The 15,223-nt window shown below is 37.6% G+C and overlaps 1 protein-coding gene across 1 annotated transcript; it reads left to right on the forward strand.

Annotated features, from left to right (window-relative positions):
* Positions 1–13,016: 13,016 nt before the first annotated feature.
* Positions 13,017–15,095, forward strand: LOC134672150 (ATP-dependent RNA helicase glh-2-like). Its single transcript, XM_063530054.1, has 3 exons — positions 13,017–13,072; positions 13,631–13,976; positions 14,412–15,095. Exons 1-3 carry the CDS (start codon positions 13,064–13,066, stop codon positions 14,966–14,968), a joined length of 912 nt encoding a protein of 303 aa, XP_063386124.1. The 5' UTR covers positions 13,017–13,063; the 3' UTR covers positions 14,969–15,095.
* Positions 15,096–15,223: the final 128 nt, after the last annotated feature.

Below are 15,223 nucleotides of genomic sequence, written 5' to 3' on the forward strand. Positions count from 1 at the left end.
AAAGATCGCTTAATGGGACTGGGCTTTTGTTTTGATACTTTTGATGTCAAAATTATGTCTTGTTATCATTCGCCCGTGCGTCTCGCTCGGGCCAATATGTGTTGATAATTAGAGCGAAAAGCACGCGTGAATGATAAATAAATGTCATCATTTTGATATCAAAATGTAAGTTCGAATTGAGCTCCCGGTCAAGAGCATGTCAGTCCGTGTACAGTGTAGGGTTCCGTAGTCATCACTCCGTTAGAGTTAGACCAAAAAAGTCTGCAACGATTTTGATTTCAAACTATGACGTATAAATAACACTTGCAATGCTATCAGATTCGTTGCAGATTTATTTTAGTCTTACTCTAATGAAGTTACATAAATGGAGCATTTAGAGAATATAAATATAAAAAGGAGTACATTTTACTTAAAATGTATGATTTGCGGAAACTCAAAAACGACCACACACCCGAGTTAAACACTCTACTTTTCATACCGAATGCGAGGAAACCAAACAAGACACGGCAATTTCGCAAAATCAGTAATGGAAGTACCTAATAGATCTACGGCCATGATTTATTTTCCTTAGGACTTACTTGCAATCGGAGACTTTACATGTGTGAAGATTAATAACCCCTAGCGAAAATCATTTAGATTGCAATATTTACGAAAACGCACATTTTTTAACAAACTGCAGTAATTTTAAAATGAGTTGTTCATTATAGTATGAAAATCAGCGGGATTGCCTCTTACTTTTTAATTTTATGCTTTTTTCGTTCTAAAAGCCGCAACAGACTACCGGACCGCACCGCAACCTTGGTGTGCCTAATAAAAGAATAATACAATACAATACAAATACTCTTTATTGCAAAATAAAAAAAATAAAAATAAAAGTATTTTAAATATTAAATAACAATAATTAATAATATAAGTAATTTTTATCTTGTATTTTATTTTAATTTCATGAATATAGTGCTAAATAACTTTAAAAATCAATTTAATATCGTACAAACGTTTAACTGTGGCTGTATAAGATTCTGCCTTTGCTCATTTACGCAAGTGTAAGGTTTAAAAAATATTTTTGGTGTATTCTTTTTAGTTCCCGCCTTATGAAATCGAGTAAATAGAATTCAACGACAGAAATCAAGAATAATTTGTTTTTAACAATTCACTTACATCATTTTTTATAAAAAAAAGGATCAACATGGGATTAGTAAAATTAAACAATTACCAATTGTTCCAGGCGAGGAAATAAAGACACTATTTTTCCATTTTGTTTCCACCCAGTTGTTCGTGGCACGGGGACGCAGAGGAGTACACCACTTTTCTGCACTAGAGCATAAACGTATCACTTTCTGCGCACCTTTTAGAACAACAGCGACCCACTTTCAGAGCATGAGATATGAAAAAAAATAATTGTCACTGAATGACGTACTTACCATAACTTCTTCATATCTTTGATACTCATTACCAGAAATTATCCTCCAGGTCCCCTAACTTTGAGATATAGGAGTGCCTATATTTTCTGTTGTGTCATTTGTCTCCGGCAAGTGGTGGGGAAAAATGGGAATCATTTACCCCTTATTCCCATCTGTTCCCGGCGGGGACAAATCCCCGTTTTCTGTCAATGTACGACCCAGATAGTAGAGACCGAGGTTGAAGGCAACATATGCCATAAAGATGTTTTACGACACAGATAGCTAATTATGAACGAAGTTCGTGCAAAAATAACGTAGTTTCATATAAATGTTAAGATAAATACGACTCTTTGTACCAGGACCACAGAAAGATACCATCGATGATGAGAGATGCGTACAAGTACGTGCCCTTGCAGAACGGGCACATGGTTTTAGAATTTCGCATTAAATTCGTTCTTAGATAATGATTCTAGTTTGCTAACTTGCTTTCGGCGTAAATAAATGTTCAATAAAGTTAGACCAACCGTTGTATTCGAAATTTCGAACTTTAAGATATTCACAAGAGACGACACGTACAAGATCCATTCTAGATACGTTATAGTTTAGATATCAACTAGTTCTCTTTTGCAGCGCAATTCGGGCAACCAATGTCACTTTTACGTTAGATAGAGTAAGATATCTATTAGATGTGAATTGGATCTCTAAGTCATATCCTGTGCAAATCGTTCAAGAGTATCTCCAGAATCGCGCAAATGTCAAATTTTAAAGGTTAGGTTAGTAGTAGTTAGGTGATGTCTAAAAGACATCTATCTAATAGATGTCTATTTCAAACATCAAACATCAAACATCAACATTTATTCAGCAAATAGGCCACAAGGGCACTTTTACACGTCAACAAAACGTTCAAAATCCGAATCGAGCCCCAAGAAAAGTCAGCAACGATTTTAATAACGTAGTGCAAGTGTTATTTTATAGGCACGTCATAATTTCATAGACGTTTGACATTTAAAATAACACTTGCATTGCGTGTGCTATAATATCAAAATAGTTGCAGACTTATTTTGTTCTAACTCTATCGCAACATCGACAAAGGTTTGTCCGATGTTTCATTTGCCAAATGTTAATTTCCCCGAATGCGATTTTTTAAACCTAAAATAATCCTAGACGTTTTAAAAAGGCATCCTGTAGAGTGTGTCGCACATAAAAAAACCGACATAAAAAAACGAGTTTAGGTACCTAAATGAGTATTAAAAATAAAACATCAGACAAAAAATATTTCGAGTTTGCGATAGGTAATTAACCTTAAATTTTATTTTTTGGACAAAATAAAAAGGGTTCTGACAGCAACGAAATTTTTTTTTAAATTTGCTGCCCCTCTTCTTCCCACCAACGGAGCGGCAGCTGATATCCACTAGGGTTCATTACAGATCGCCCTTAACCACTTTACGAGATATCTCCCGGGATGCGATGAGTGAAGAATATCGCGCCTGGCTTGCGGTCTAGAAGGCTCTACATTCCTTTTTTATAAGGGCCCGATTCGGATTATGAAATAGACATCTTTTAGACATCACCAAGATACGATAACGATATGTTTAAAATCTAACCTGTCAAATTTGACATTTGCGCGATTCTGGAGATACTCTTGAACGATTTCCACAGGATATGACTTAGAGATCTAATTCACATCTAATAGATATCTTACTCTATTTAACGTGAAAGTGACATTGGTTAGCCGAATTGCGCAGCAAAAGAGAACTAGTTGATATCTAAACTATAACGTAACTAGAATGGATCTAGTACGTGTCGTCTCTTGTGAATATCTTGAAGTTCGAATACGGCAGCCAGTGTTTAATGTATGTTTGTTGATCTTTGATGAGTTTTGGTAAAGTAATAGCTGTAGAAGTATCGTTTCAGCCTTGCGTGAGAATTCCGTATTTGTTGCGCACACGCATGTCACGCTCACACTTCTATTATACCGGGTGTGGCCTGTAACACGAGCAAATAATTAAAACATATATTGTACTCCTCAAACGGTCACACTTTTCTTCAACAACTTTTAAAAATATTGAAGTATTTAGACTCCCTATTTTTCATACAAAATAAATATTATCTTCAATGGACGCCATCGCCACGCCATTATCATTGTGATTGACGTTGCTTGTCACGCCTTAAACATAACAAAATTCACAATACATTGCGTCTTTGAATAACCTTTAAAGTGTATTAAAAATCAAACTACAAGTTATTTTCAAAAGTCGCTGAACAAATGTTGGTCAGTATGAGGAGTACAGCCTACAGTTAAATTTTTTGCTCATATAACAGGCCACACTCGGTATACAGTGGTATGACTAAAAGAAATTAAGAACTAGCTTAAATTTAAAATAGGCCCTTGAGGCATCGTACCAAGGATGCTGGCGGCATTTCCTGGCTGTATCGCAATACTGATACGTTGTGCGAGGTAGCCACCAGCTCTTCGGTCACCAGTTACGTCAACCTTGGTTGTATGTAGTAGGTTTGGTTAGTTAGATGAATTAAAGAGCAAAAAATCTTTTCTTAATACATATTTATTATAATCCTTTTATTGAACTTTAATTAAATTATCAGCATCGCCGCCTAACACAAGGTTTTCAATTAAACCTCGTCATCAGTAATATTGAAGTTCATTGAAAATAAGGGGGAAAATACGTAGGTACCATACATTCGATTTTAGTAGGTACTTACATAACTTCGCCTTGCATAACTTCGAGTTGTTTTATAATATAATACTACATTTTTGTAAGTCGGTGAAATTTTAATAAAAAGAAAATCGTTCATCACCTGATGATTACAAAAAGTCTTTTATTAAAATCAAATTAAATACCAGAGGGCTGGCCTATATTTTGCCCAAAGGATCAGCATTGCCATCCAGCGGGGCAATGCGGCTAGCCTTCTGGGCACCCTACCTACGGACCATGACTTAGGGCAAATTTTTTATTTATAAGTTTTAGTGATTTGTTATAAAGTTGTAAAAATGTTATTAAATAAATTAAATACCATATATGGTTAGTTACATTAACTTAAAAGCTATATTAAATTAGTTACAAAAAAGTCAAGCGTGAGCCGATTTTATGAAAAAATTAAAAGTACCTATGTTTTGATTTGATTTTGACTTTTTTGATGTACATAATTGTATAGGTAATGTAGGCACGTAATCATTATAAATATTAAGTAAATAATCGTTGCCTAACTCACAACACATGCCTTACTGAGCTTACTGTAGGACTGTCCCATAATATTTATTTTTATTGGAGCGCGAATTCGATTCGCACTTGTCGGTTTTTGGTGTCGTTTAAAGTTAAGAGGTCAGAGCGAGCCTCCAATCCACACCCACCAACAAGTCAATCAAGACTCACTTAACTATGTACTCAACTCATATATACACATACATATATATACACGAAACATCCGTCTAGTGTCGTGAACGAGTCATTAACCGAATCGATTAAAAAATCGTTAATTGATTTCTATCGATCGACACCATAGTGACCCGGAAACCGAAAATTACATCATTAAGGGGTATGCTTTTGTTAAATAGGTTTTAATAGGGTACAAACTATTCCGCACAAACTATTCAGTTTTGATGATATCACCAAGTTATATGCCCACGTCATCTGTTTATGGTTTAATTAAGTAAGAATAGAAAAAAAAACGATGAATTTGGGTGTTTTCACAAAACTTAGTGTGAGGATTCAAGTTTTTTTATGATTACGAGAAATTTTAACCTTTACATATCTTTCAAGTGTCTTTTGGTTGGGCTTTATAAAAAAAACAATTGAAGAAATATGTTTTTATCGTATAATTTTAATTATTTATTATATTTCTAAATTAAATAAATATGTTAAACTTCCAAAACATGTTTATAAATATTTATGTAAAAATTAACTGTCATAATGATGCTGTTTAGCAAAAATGTGTTAACCCACATTAATTTTGCAATAAAATGTCAACTTTAAAGCGTCAATTTTTTGAGTTGATATCTTATTGCAATATGTATGGGCGATTCTCAGAGATGACATTCGGTGCCTGACTTCGGTGCCAAAATTTTTTTTTAACTTATATAATATGCGAGTTTATTTCCTAAAATCTACCCTTAATATAAAAAATATTGGTAGTGGAGGCCTCCATTAGAACCTTATAGTTTTCAAGATATTTGAGATTTAAAAAACACCGAAATCATGTGCAGGCACTGAAATCAATTTGCGTCACCGAATTCAATAATGCTTACACCAAAATCACATTTAGGTTTTATATCTCAATTATATACTTATCTTAATCATATTTTTGGACGCTGACTCAGAAAGAAGAGAGCAAGCTCTTAGTGGCGGAGAGGAAAATCTGGCGGAAGATTTTGGGGCCTATCAGAGAGGAGGATGGAACTTGGAGGCGTAGAAAAAATAGGGAGCTAGAGGAGCTGGTTGCGATGCCTAATATAATTGGCGAGATCAAAGCAACACGACTCCGCTGGCTTGGTCACCTGGAGAGGATGGGAGAGGATCGTGCTGTGAGAAGAGCGTATGTGGGGCACCCGAGCGGAAAACGTCCGTCTGGGTGTCCCAGATACCGCTGGAGTGACGAAGCCCAAAAAGACCTGTCCGCCCTCGGAATACCCAACTGGCGTGAAGTGGCACAGAATAGGGCAGAATGGCGCTCTCTTGTGTCAGAGGCCAAGATCCTCTTTGGGTCACTGAGCCAGTGATGTATGTAATCATATTTTTCAATCCTATTTGTTGATAAGCGATGTAACAAGGCTAATGATCTCGAAAGCTTACATAAATTTAATAGATATAGACTCAAGATTTTAAAATAACCAAATTACGGCTTGTAAATCAACATCTCTAGAAGATATCCCACACTATATGACTGGCCTCATATAATAGGGTGATGTGTGGTCCTGAAACGAGTTTTAGACATGTCGACATTGTCGACCACAAATTCGCACATTATAATCATTTATTCATTGCATTATTATATCCATGAAGGAGAAGATGTTTGTTTCACGCAATTCGACCGCACACGCATCTATAAAAACTTATGTTACCTGCACCCGATAAACAATACACTCTTGAGTGGTGTTCAATGCTCATTAAATATTTAATGTACTTATAAAGCAATGTGATGCAATACGGAAAACAAGTATTTTTTTAATAAAAGAGTTTAAAAGCGTGAACTCCGTCAATTTAAAACTATAATATTTGAAGGGTACATAAATAATCATACAAAAGTAACTTAAATATATCTAAATATTAAAATATTTTAATCTAAAAGGCCTCCGCGTACCCTGTATATTCTTAATATTTGAAGTAGTCGAGTAATGCTTGAAGATCCAATTACCAATTAATTATGATCTCCAGCACCCTCAAACACTTGAGCTAAATTGTAACAAAGTTGTTGACAAAGACATAAGACATTGAGGATTCTTAAATTATTTGCTGTGTTCAATTTGTGTCTATGGCTATGCTTTAGAAATATCGATCAGGTACGCTCAGTGCCTTTGAAGCGATCTCGACATTAGAATGCAATTTTATTTTTAATCCCTTGTTCTGTACATCCTGTCCCTTGGGTTTACCTTGCATAGTACTTACATACACAAGTTATATTAAAAGAAGTGGGATCTAATTGACTACGTTTATTTAACATGGCTGACATGTTTAAAGGTATCGAGGTGTAGGGCCTCCGGTGATACAGAGGACAACGAACATAATTTACTTAATTGGTTGGAAAAGATAATCAAGACAGAGAAAGAAACATTGGGTCTATACGTCTGGTTTAAAAAACTACTCATAGTGAACTAGTGATTTTGTGTACCTACTATGACATAATTTACTTACAAACATAATTTTGCGTTTGTACAACGTATCTTTCACTTTTTAGACACAATAAATTAGTACAACAAACTAGTTTACAAAGCAGGATTTGAATTCAGTGATCACTTTTTTGATATCGGTGGTCAAAAAATCCACCGAAACCAGGGAAATCAACACCAGCGATATCAAAATTAATCGCTTTTTAGCAATTACAGAAATAGCATGAACGATACAGAGGAGATGTAATAATGGTGGATTTACGTACTTTCGATGACTTCTTAATCACTTACATAAGGATAATTGCACTAAAACTTTCGTAGTAAATTGCACCACCGATCTCAAAAAAACATAGGACCAAACCCAGCGAAGGACGGAGAAACGTTTAAAAAATCACTTTATTGTACTGTGACTGTACCTCTACTTTATTCAACGGTTAAGGCACAACTAAAGCATACTATGTTTGAGACACTGAGTTCCTGGTCTACAACTTTGAAGGAGTACTGACATGTTTTGCAAATTACACCGATATCAGTCACTAGCCCGGGACACATCGTAAATTTGGTTTTATTCAATGTGTTGAGCAAACACATTATTGTGATATAAAGAATATGATAAGCTAACTAATACCCTATGCGTGAATGCCCATAATAACTCCGATCTAATGCCCCATCTTGAGTAATAATTTTTTGTTTCATAAAATCTGGGTGCGGGACACGCCCACCGAACATCATTTTTGGCATTTGAATTTCTTTTTCTTGTATTATTTAAATAATAAATAAATAATTTAATAGTGTCCCAGACAGAATATAAGCTGAAGATCATGCCTAAATTAATTCAGATTTATTGAACAGTAAATTCAATCAATTACTGCCCCGGACACGTAAAAACGGCCCTCCTGAGAAATGCCCGTATGTGGGTTGACACATTATTGCTTATCAGCCTCCTGAACAGCAATAGTATGAGCTTACGCGTAAGGCATAATAAAAAAAAACTTGTACCTAACTTTACTTTGATTCGACTGCAATAGGTGAACGATCCAATGTAATTGTAGGTACTTACGGAACCCTCGGAGCGCGAGTCCGACTCAGAATTGATAGTTTTATCACACCTATGTAGCTTCCACCAATTTGGCACTGATATAGACGATATCGAGAACGTAACATACATTCTGTGCATCTCGCTCGTACTCGCATATTAGTGCGAGCGAGATGTGTAAACAGTAAATTACAATGACGTTAGCATATATGTCAGGATTGACATTGACAGTGACTCTTGGTACGGGTACTTACTACACACTAAAATTGGACGTAGTTTAGGGTAAAAGATCCAATCCACAAAAATCTGTTAGTAAAATTTGAACTTTCTGTCAAACGGAAAAGTCATTCATTTAAATGGCAAATTTTATAGGATGGATCTTTTACGCTAAACTACGTATTGTCAAGTGAAGACTGTTTAAAAAAACCGGTCAAGTGCCGGCTCGTCTCGTCGCACCGAGGGTTCCGTACAAACTTTCAATTATCTTATGTATCTAACTATAAGCACGAAAGAATTTTGACCAGTAGTATAGGTAGGTCTAATTGTCTATAGCGCGCCATCTGTCGGTAAGGTAGCTAAGTAGCGCGACCTATTGTATGTATCAAAGATAATTTGATATTCTAAATTCTCTTATGTTGGTTTTTCAGGGATTTAAATATTTTTTCTGCCAGTAAAAATTAAAAACAAAATTGTTTTGGAATGTATAATTCTGTGGCCCTAGTGAAAAAGGGTACAAGTCTCACGCAGCTTAGGAGTAAACAGGTGTTACTTGGAACTTATACCCATTTACAACTGCGCTGCCTGAGACTTATACCTTTTTTCACTAGGGACACAGAATTTAACCTCTTTCAAATGATACCCCCCTTAACCTAGTACCTAACGAGACTTTGAAATTTAGGGGGAATAAATAATATATAATTTGGGAATAAAAAACACACACTTTCAATGCGTTTGAGTTAATCTTGTTCACGTACATTCCAAATTTCAAATCGATAGCTTCAATAGTTCTCGAGATATTTAGCGATGTGACAGACGACATAAGGGTTTCTTTTGTACCTTTTTGATAGGGAACCCTAAAAACAGAAACATAAAAGAGGGCGGAAGATATTTTTGCAATCAGATTTAAATGCAGAACGAATTTTTATGGTCTTAATTAATTATGTGCCAAACCTATCGATGCACTACCTATTTTATTATTTAGGTCATTATAGATTGAGTTTTTATGGGTAGCTGTTTTAGTTTTTTATTTAATTTGCATTTATGTTTATATTGTTTCTTTTTACTCGGCTACGGGATCAAGAGAAGATTTCGATAGTTTATTTATGCCCACACCCACATACACAAACAAGTGTATCAGTGCCCCAAACGCATTAGTTCCGCGTAGCATTATTCCCGATCGCATTTTTCCCCACTCGTGTTAGTTCCGGGTAGCATTATTCCCGGTCGCATTTTTCCCTACTAGCGTTAGTTCCGCGTTCCGCGTAGCGTTAGTTCACAACTTACCTAGACGGAGCCCCGCTTCGCGGGGCTCCTATTTCTGGGCGTTTTGCCCTTCGGACATCTGAAGCTACCTAACGAACCTAACTTATTAATTTAGTGTGACGTCCATGAAAAGAGGGGAAAAATGCGACCGGGAATAATGCTACGCGGATCTAACGCGAGTGGGGGAAAATGCGATCGGGAATAATGCTACGCGGAACTAACGCGTTTGGGGCACTGATCTAGCTACTCACACAAACATTCGTTTACTAGTACGTGTGTTCCGCTGTAATGTCACAGGTAATGTTAAAACCCAAGTCCCAAACTGATTCTGATAAATGAAGTGTTAAATACATTATAAGCGACTTTTAAAAAGAAGACGTTAAAGCCTGATTAGTAATTAATATGATCATTGTCAAGAGGGCGCTGTTATTCTCATGTACAGGGGTCACCCCAGTTTAGTATAGAATGCAAAAATTAGTTCCAGTGAAATTCCGCAACATGGCGCTTGATCATATGGTCAGGCTTTAGTATTTATGAAGCCTTGTATTTATAATTTTATGAAGAGATGGTTTAGGAGATTAAACATATTTTTATACATACAAGCAGCTTTTGTGTATTTGTATTGTATTAAATTACCGAAAGGGCTGATTCATGTCGCTTCGGCTCCGCACACGTCTTCCAGATGATCCAGGATCCGGATTCCTTTGTTTGACATAATTATTGAAAGTCATAATGTAATAATGTGACGAGAAAGGTATTACGAATGAATGTGGAGGGAAGTACGAGGAAAGGAAAACCGAGGAAAAGGTGGATGGACTGTGTGAGAGATGATATGAAACGAATGCAAGTGAATGATGAAATGACGGGCGACAGAGAGGTGTGGAAGAGAAAGACATGCTGCGCCGACCCCAAGTGAATGGGACAAGGGCAAGAGGATGATGATGATGAATGTAATAATTGTCAGATTATCATTATTCCTAATTCTGAAACTGTTAACTTTTCAGGAGTTTCGTAAGGTTATCTCACACAAACCTAACCTAACCTGTCTAAGGTTAGGTTAGGTTTGTTTTATGGCAATCCTGAAAAGTTACGCGTTTCTGAGAAAAAACAAATTATGACTAATGAAAATACGGACTAACAATACAATAGTCTCTCCAGGGTCCCAATGTTCTGTGCACAGGTAAAATCTTACTAAGGATGCTAATTAGTACTAGTAAAATGTATAAGAAGTGAAAAACATCATTAGTGTACTATTAGACTTAAATTGTAATTAATTAGCTGCCGAATTGTTTGACTCTGACAAATTGGTCTAGAATTCTAGATTGTAATAGGTTGCAATAAACCGTAAACGTAGGTATGGGTTCTCTGATTATATAGGTTATGTTTTAATTCCAATTGAGACTTACTGCCGCGCCGCATTGCTGTCGACGTAGAAGTGTTGTCAAGGCATAGACTAGGAATCCTCTAGTTAGACCAATAAAATTAGGAATTAATTAGGAATCCTTTAGAGCAATTATTTCATGCAAGCGATGATGCCAAAAATGCGGGGGTGCGCGGGACGAGGTGAGCGAAGTCCCGTGCCGTGATTGGTCCGTTCAAAGACACGGACGTCACACAAAGACACTTTCGACTCGAACATGGAGTAAAATTACCGCATGCTTGGCAGAGGGGGTAGCGCGACTATGCTCAGTCTGGTGGATGTTTTGTCAACTTTTGTCTGTGTGTCAAGGCAAAGTTGTAATGACAAAGTCTATTCTGACACTTCCATACTTTGTCCTATCCGATTAGGTGCAAAGTTAGCTTAGACGGAGTTTATGTTTAATTTGACAGTTTTTCTGTAATATCGCTTGTCGCCAAAACTAACCATACATGTAGACTCCGATCACTGTAAACTTGAACCGACTTGGCAGGGACCATTAATACATACCCCCTTTTTAGGGTTCCGTAGGTACCCAAAGGGTAAAATTGGGACCCTATAACTAAGACTCCACTGTCCGTCTGTCCGTCTGTCCATCTGTCCGTCTGTCTGTCATCAGGTTGTATCTCATGGACCGTGATAGACAGTTGAAATTTTCACAGATAATGACGTATTTCTGTTGCCGCTATAACAACAAATACTAAAAAGTACGGAACCCTCGGTGGGCGAGTCCGACTCGAACTTGTCCGGTTTTTTAAGTCTCTATTTTAGAGCAGTAGAGCGATCGGGTGGGAGTACTCCCTCTGGGTTTGTGATACACACATACATACATACTTACCCCCTTTATTAGTCTTTATACTTTTAGAGGGGAAGCCTTTGCCCAGTAGTGGGACACCAAAGTAGGCTAGAAAAAAAAACTTTTAAGAGCAGTAGAGCGATCGGATGGGAATACTCCCTCTGGGTTTGTGCTCCAGCGATTTAACATAATACACGCATGAAATCATTGCCACATCATGAAATGATCAATTCTAGATCTGGCCACGACATACATATGCAATCAAGCAAACTCATTCAGATTCTACAATAACCTAGAGCCTAGACAATAGTTCTAGACCCGTCAACTTTCCACGAAACCGATTTGTAATTAATTATCAGTATCCTTGAAATTGACCGTTGCTCCTTATCTGAGATTGACAAGGTCGATCCATCACGTATTAAGAAAAAAAACCGACCAAGTGCGAGTCGGACTCGCCCACGAAGCGTTCCGTACCATTAGGTACACAAAAAACGGCAAAAATCACGTTTGTTGTACGGGAGTTGCGAGCCCCACTTAAATATTTGTTTTATTCTGTTTTTAGTATTTGTTGATATAATGGCAACAGAAATCTATGAAAATTTTAACTAGCTACACGGTTCATGAGATACAGCCTGGTGACAGACAGACGGATACACGGACAGTGGATTCTTAGTAATAAGGTCCCGTTTTTACCCTATAAGTATGGAACTAAAAATTAGTAATAGGGTCCCGTTTTTACCCTACAAGTATGGAACTAAAATTTGTAATGGGGTCCCGTTTTTACCCTATAAGTATGGAACTAAAGATTAGTTAGGGTCCCGTTTTTACCCTATAAGTATGGAACTAAAAATTAGTAATAGGGTCCCGTTTTTACCCTATACGTACGGAACCCTATAAAAAACCATAGCAACTAATTACTCGGCATGCATATCATAAGTCGAATATGGTCGTTTATCTTCTATAAAGTTAAAGTTATAGCGTGACGTCACGTGCGGGATTAGGATCAGATGTGGTATATAATGGGGTCAGTGAGATCGGAGCATCACAGTTCAAGTCGTGCCTTCCTTTGCTCGTTCACTCCTATCCAAAAATGAAGCTGGTAAATTTAGATTTTTGTTTTTGACTAGATTTCATTTTTAGTTTTGCTATGTGGTTTATTTTTGCAATATTTGTGGCATTGTTGAAGCTTTTGGAATTTTTGTACATGAAAATTTTTTTAGTGCTGCAATTTATTTTGCTGCGAAGACTGTTGAAAGTGTTTAAATATTTGTCATGTACGCTTTACCAAATTTTGTTTTATCATACCAATTGAACATACATTTTTTGACTAAATTATTCCACAAGACACAAAGTCACATAACGACCACAAGAATTTTAAAGTCAAAATAATACTCAGCCTCGCTTTTGACAACCTCCTGATAGCCAGAGTTCTTATAATAAATACACTGACAAATGGTAATCAAGTTTAAAATATCTACAGAACGCTGGTATTCAGTAGGTAAAAGAAAGGACATGTAATACTTACCACTAGACCTTGGTTTCTTTTTTAGATCCAGGAGTCAATCTCACCCGTCGGTAACAGTCAGCAGGTGACCACTCCACCTGGTAAAGTTAGCGTAACGTATGTAAGAATGTATGAGTGTTTCTCTGCTTTCAGTTCATCCTTGCCGCCCTCATCGCCGTCAGCTCCGCAGCCCGCTTGGAGCATCTGGAGCAGCAGCGAGGACTTAAAGAGTATCTTCCTCCAGTTCAGTCTGGTCAGGGGCAGTTTGGTCAGCAGAGCTTTGGTCAGAGTTTCGGCGGCCATGGATCTAACGACTTTGCATCTCAGGGCTCGAACAGTCTTGATGCTGGGGATTCTGCTGGCTTCGGATCTGCTCCTCAGGGATTGAGGGCTAGCGCTGGTGGTGCCCGTGGTTTCTCCTCGTTTAATGCTGCCCGCTCCAACCAGTACCTGCCTCCGGACCATGGTCCTTCTGGCAGCCATGGTTCTCACGGCCAAGGTGAGATTTAAGACGTAACATTGACACTCTTTTTCACTTCTCTTTATTAGATGATTGCTGTACGTAGAAATACTTGAAGAAAAAAAACAGAACAGCAATACCTCGAAAAGCAGAGCTTTGATAAAATCATAATTTTGACATTGATAAATTATAACAAATTTTTGGGGACAATCTTACACACATCGACCTAACCCCAAACTACAATCTTGTACTGTGGGTACTAAGCGATGATATACATTTAAACCCGGAATCTTCCGCTTTGTAGGCAAGTTCACTACCGACTAGGTTATGAGCCCGTTATTCACTATTTACATTGTGAACATTTTCCATAAATATTCCTTATCTTAACTCTCTAGCTTTCTATAGCCATGAAATTACATCGTGCCTCGAAAAATATTTATTGTCAATAGTATTACTTCAAAATTTTTTTTTCAGATGCTTTCGGAGCCTCCAGCAACCAGTTCGGTTCCCAGTCGCAGTTCGGCCAAAATACCAAGTTCGGCGCCCAGGGCTCCAGCGGCTTCGGATCTCAAGGCTCTAACGGCTTTGGCTCTCATGGTTCCCAAGGTGCTCATGGTGCCCATGGGTCCGGCTTCGGCGCTCAAGGCTCCAGCTTCGGCTCCCAAGGCTTTGGATCCCAAGGCTCCCAAGGCTCGCACGGCTTTGGATCCCAAGGCTCCCAAGGCTCGCATGGCTTTGGATCCCAAAGCTCCCAAGGCTCCCAAGGCTTTGGATCCCAAGGCTCCCAAGGCTTTGTATCCCAAGGCTCTCAAGGCTTTGGATCCCAGGGCTCCCAAGGCTCCCATGGCTTTGGATCCCAAGGCTCCCAAGGCTTTGGATCCCAAGGCTCAAAAGGCTTCGGATCCCAAGGCTCTAGCTTCGGATCCCAGGGTGCTCGTCAACAGAACCTCCGCCAATACCTTGCGCCTAAGACCTCTCACGACAATATCCCTCAGCAGCCTTTCGACCCGGAGTCTGGCTACATATATTAAATCCTTTTAGTGACTTAAGTCATTGTCTAAGTCAGGATTATTGTAATTAATTCACTGTATTAGTCAAACATTGTGTTCTAATAATGCTCATTGTAAAAATATTCAAAGACAATAAAGTATTGTAAAGTATCTCGGTGATTTTTATTTTGACCTATTAACGTCATGTCAATGTCATGTTTACAATACAATACAATACAATATACCTAATACAACATAATATACTCTTTACAGTATATGTATTATGTTGCTTTACCG

Source organism: Cydia fagiglandana, chromosome 16, assembly GCF_963556715.1.
Source record: "Cydia fagiglandana chromosome 16, ilCydFagi1.1, whole genome shotgun sequence".
NCBI lineage: Eukaryota > Metazoa > Arthropoda > Insecta > Lepidoptera > Tortricidae > Cydia > Cydia fagiglandana.

Bases quoted from the DNA above. Each gene is read 5' to 3' on its own strand.
- LOC134672150 (XM_063530054.1), top strand. The intron at 13,977-14,411 runs GTGAGATTTAAG...TTTTTTTTTCAG, and splicing joins CCATGGTTCTCACGGCCAAG to ATGCTTTCGGAGCCTCCAGC.